This window comes from Chiloscyllium plagiosum, chromosome 5 (genome assembly GCF_004010195.1).
Source record: "Chiloscyllium plagiosum isolate BGI_BamShark_2017 chromosome 5, ASM401019v2, whole genome shotgun sequence".
In the NCBI taxonomy this organism is placed as follows: domain Eukaryota; kingdom Metazoa; phylum Chordata; class Chondrichthyes; order Orectolobiformes; family Hemiscylliidae; genus Chiloscyllium; species Chiloscyllium plagiosum.
Window position 1 is genome coordinate 20,522,754 of NC_057714.1, and position 4,977 is coordinate 20,527,730.

The 4,977-nt window shown below is 41.1% G+C and overlaps 1 protein-coding gene across 3 annotated transcripts in view; it reads right to left on the minus strand.

Moving 5' to 3' along the window:
* The window catches only part of myo10 (myosin X), a 330,909-nt gene extending 326,475 nt beyond the window's left edge, over positions 1-4,434 (minus strand). For 2 of the 3 annotated variants that reach the window (XM_043689681.1, XM_043689680.1), the window contains exon 1: positions 3,582-4,313. In XM_043689681.1, coding sequence (XP_043545616.1) covers positions 3,582-3,602 — 21 coding nt within the window. In that variant the 5' untranslated portion in view covers positions 3,603-4,313. Of the gene's footprint in view, positions 1-3,581; positions 4,314-4,399 lie in introns of those variants that run through there. The other variant, XM_043689679.1, reaches the window with a different exon arrangement.
* Positions 4,435-4,977: the final 543 nt, after the last annotated feature.

The following is a 4,977-nucleotide window of genomic DNA, read 5'->3' on the forward strand; positions in this document are numbered from 1 at the left end:
GAAGATGAGGTGCTCTTCCTCCAACCGTCGTGTTGTTGTTGTCTGGCGATGGAGGAGTCCAAAGACTTGCATATTCTTGGTGGAGTGGGAGGGGGAGTTGAAGTGTTGAGCCTGTTGAGCCACGGGGTGGTTGGTCCGGGTGTCCCAGAGGTGTTCTCTGAAACGCTCCGCAAGTAGGCGGCCTGTCTCCCCAATATAGAGGAGGCCACATCGGGTGCAGCGGATGCAGTAAATGATGTGTGTGGAGGTGCAGGTGAATTTGTGGGGGATATGGAAGGATCCCTTGGGGCCTTGGAGGGGAGTAAGGGTGGGGGGCGCAAATTTTGCATTTCTTGCGGTTGCAGGGGAAGGTGCCGAGAGTGTAGGTTGGGTTGGTGGGGGGTGTGGACCTGAAGAAGGGCTCATGCCCAAAACATCGATTCTCCTGCTCCTTGGATGCTGCCTGACCTGCTGCCCTTTTCCAACAACACATTTTCAGCTCTGATCTCCAGCATCTGCAGTCCTCACTTTCTCTCATAACAAATTCATACACTCCCAACTTTAACAGATGTGCTATGATTCTAATACTCCAAAAAGACTCATTCTCTACAATAAATTAAATTCACATACAAATTAATTTCAGTTCATAAACCATGTCAGAAGGAGAAAAAAAGAAAATTGTATAGAACAGAGATACAAAATAAAGTCAAGTTTACCACTTCACTGTTCCTACATAAATCCAATTGTGCATGGACTTGCCTTTGAATTTTTATGTATATAATATACACACATAAACAGTAAACATTTATTCTGCAGAATTACCTCAGTTCACCTTGGAGGTGGAGGGGATAGGTTGGATTGTTAATCACTGCAAGAAATTAATATATTGCTTGATAATGGAATTTATTCGCTAAATGTGGGAAGACTAACCAGGAAATGTTTTCTAAATCCATTTAATAGGTAATCTAAGAATCAACATGATTTTAAAAGTGTATTCAAATAGCAATTTCTTAAATACTTTCATCTTTTCCTCAAAATTAAAAAATGGCAGATAGTTAGATCATTTTAAATGCAATAAAACAATTAACATTTCACCATGCAATGTCAATCTCATCAACTTAGCTGTCGGCCTAATTATCTTTTTAACACTGAAATTGCACCTGAACCTTGAAGTAGTGAGTCATTGCACTGAATGCTGTGTTATTTTCTGCAGACCAAAGTCCACAGTAAACTCTCCTCAATGTTTAGTTAGAAATAGGAAAGCTAAAATTGTTGGTGTTCTATCCTATTGTGCATTTGTGGGCGGCATGGTGGCACAGTGGTTAGCACTGCTGCCTCACAGCGCCAGAGACCCGGGTTCAATACTGCCTCAGGCGACTGACTGTGTGGAGTTTGCACATTCTCTCCGTGTCTGCGTGGGTTTCCTCCCACAGTCCAAAGATGTGCTGGTCAGGTGAATTGGCCATGCTAAATTGCCCGTAGTGTTTGGTAAGGGGTAAATGTAGGGGTATGGGTGGGTTGCGCTTCGGTGGGTCGGTGTGGACTTGTTGGGCCGAAGGGCCTGTTTCCACACTGTAAGTAATCTAATCTAACATTTTAAAATGACATTACACTTTTTTGAACCAAGCTGATTAGTTTTATGATTCAAAATTATGATTGCACCTACATCACTAAAAAAAATGAACACATTGCATGGTCACTTTGTAAAGTGATTGAATACACTGAACACAGAAAAAACACTATATATTGTGATACCTCTCAAGGACATTATGTATTTGCAAACTAATCAAACAAGTCTTTTCATGCAAAGTTAACCGTCATCTTAATGTACAGCAGGGAGGGACCTATTAATATGTTCTGGGGCAGGAAATAAAGCCTGACCAAATCCAACGCAACAACAAGTCTGTCTATCTTCAGCCAGAGTTCTATCCTATTTTGCAAAGATTCAATGTGCTGTCAAATAGTTCACATAAAATTTTCTTATCGACACAAATTGCAAGGATCAAAGTGCTAAAATGCAGTACTTGTACATGTACAGGGGACAGAAAACAGTAGTAATTTCGTAATATTCACTTTATACTTGAGCTACGTTCCGAAAGCAGCAAACCTCTCATTTGGCTATCAGTATTTAAAAGGTCTGTCTTTTGTTTAAATACTAAGGAAAATCAATAAAAATGAAATAATTCGACATATTTACTCTATAAAACCTTTGGATAAAATAAGATTTAAATTATCTATTCTTTCTAATCATTTTCACCATCATCTGTAATTTCTGCACGTTACTTCAAACCAAACTATTCCCGCTGAGCGAAAACTACCCGTATCTACAATGAGACCACACCTTTATCAGGAAATCTACAACTAAGAAACTCATTATTGACTTTCGGCAGGATGTTACTCATGCCCACTTGCACATTAACAGCACAGAGGTGGAACGAGTGGAAAGTGTCAAGCTCCTGGGAGCGGTCATCCACAACAAGATTTCTTGGACTCTTCACGTGGATGCACTGGTTACAAAGTCCCAACAACATCTCTTCTTCCTCAGGAAGCTGAGGAAATTTGGGATGATGGTGAATACCCTTGCCAACTTTTATAGGTGCGCCATCGAGAGCAATCTGTCTGAATATATCACGACCTGGTATGGCAACTACTGTTCGAGATCAGAGACGGATACACAGACTGGTGAACTCAGCCCAGACAATCACGAAGGTCAACCTCCTATCAATAGAATCCATCTACCAGGCCCGCTATCAAGGAAAGGCTGCCAGCATTCTCAAAGATCCATCCCAGCTTGGCAACGTTTTTCTACAACCTTTGCCACTGGGGAGAAGGTACAGAAGCCTGAACACGCACCAGCCGGTTTCGAAACAGTTTCTACCCTACTGTTGTTAGAATGCTGAATGGACTCTCAAACTCTTAACATTTGCCTGTACCTGTGTGTTTTTGTTTTTGCTGCGGTTTACCTATTATTTACTTATCTATGCTACTTAACTCTGTGATCTGCCTGTATTGCTCGCAAGACAAAGCTTTTCACTGTTCCTCCGTACACGTGACAATAAATTCAATTCAATTCAACTCAACTGAATTCAACTACAGGGAAATTTCCTGAACTTTTGATAGTAAGCAGCTGTGAGAAACAGAACGCCAACCATTTTTAGTTTCCAAATACAAAAGGACCGCAAGTGGGTTAAAGCACATGGTTCCCTTTACCTCGAACCAGGCTACCGTGTTATCCCCTTAAGCAAAGGCACAACTTCGTCCTCAAACTACAATCGGCCAACAAAATTAGACGCAGGGTCGAAACGAAATTTGCAGAGGTTTACCCAAACATTTCGCTGTAATAGCTCTTTCCTGCACAGTATTATATTTCCAAAAAAGTACCGTGTTTCTTGCAGGAAGCCTGTAATTTTTGAAAGGAAATGACAGACCTATAAGTGAGTAGCCAGGCATCTAGCTCCATCCTAGGTAACATTAAATACAATCATTCTTTCGTATTCCAGGGTTTCTACGCACCACCCGCGAGAAATCACATGACAGCACACAAATTGAAGTATTTAAAGTACAAACTTTTTTTTTCACAAAATGCATAAAAGTGTACTTACCTCAGCAAAGTAGTTGTCCATTCTTTAATTATAATTCACTCTGTAAAAGTTTACTGCCGACAAAATGCACAGACTAAACCGTGGATTAACGATGTGTGCAACAAATAAAGGAAGTATTCCACTTCTCAAGTTTCACAGTTACTCCATGTTACCACCAGTCTTTCGCTCAACATTAATTCGCACTGAATCCTTTGTTTAAATGTTTCCTTAAATCGAGGTGATTGTGGGACACACACTCGCTCATCGCTGTTCACTTAAATTACGGTGTTCTTAAAATTAATAAATGCAAATTAACTCAAGCTCCTGCAGAATTAAAAAGTTTGACTTTTATTAAAACTCATCTCCTTTGTCCGACACACACACATTATTTTTGTTGGGTGAAATTGCGTCTCTGACCCGACCCAATAGACTTGCAATCCCCAGTGACTCATAAAGCTCCACCCTGTTACTTCAGCCCAGCCTCCTCCACGAAACCATATAAGGAGGTTGGTTCCTCATCACTTCAAAAGATTTGAATGTAAACCATATTACTGTGCCTCCAAACTGCCAAATTTAATAACTTCAGAAGAGCTAAGGTCATCTTCGGTTTGAAATGTTAAAGTGTTTAAACCTCAACACATTCGATACCACAGTCCCTGGAAGATTATTGTTAATCCAGATTAGACTAAGAGATAGATTATAATGATTAAGCGAAAGTGAGTACTGCAGCCCTGATGAAAGGCTTTTGCCCGAAACGTCAATGTTCCTGCTCCTCGGATACTGCTTGACCTGCTGTGCTTTCCCAACACCACACTCTCAAAATTATAATGATTACTCACCAAATCGTAATACCTTTCCAGATTATTAAACATAGTTTGTTTTGGGATTCTAATGATTTGGAGATGCCGGTGTTGGACTGGGGTGTCCAAAGTTATAAATCACACGACACCAGGTTATCGTCCAACAGGTTTAATTGGAAGCACACTAGCTTTCGGAGCGCCGCTCCTTCAACAGGTGGTTGGGGAATTCTAAAGTCATCTTTCAATCAGCTCCTATGGCACAACATCTCCCCCAATCAAGTGAGATTAACAGCAAGGTCCTGAAAAATGACAACCATTTTCCATATTTTAGGTCACTCGTTTTGACAAAAGCAGTGACTAAATTCATCATAAAATTAATTTTTGTTTGATTGTCAATGGTGTACAGTATCAAAGAGTGTGGGGCTGGAAAAGCATAGCGGGTCAGGCAGCATCCGAGGAGCAGGAGAGTCGGCGTTTCTCTTCATCAGGACATTCCTAATGCAGAGCTTGTGCACGAAATGTCGAGTCTCCTGCTCCCCTCGGATGCTGCCTGACCTGCTATGTTTTTCCAGCCGCACACTCTTTGACTCTGATCTCTAGCATCTGCAGTCCTCACT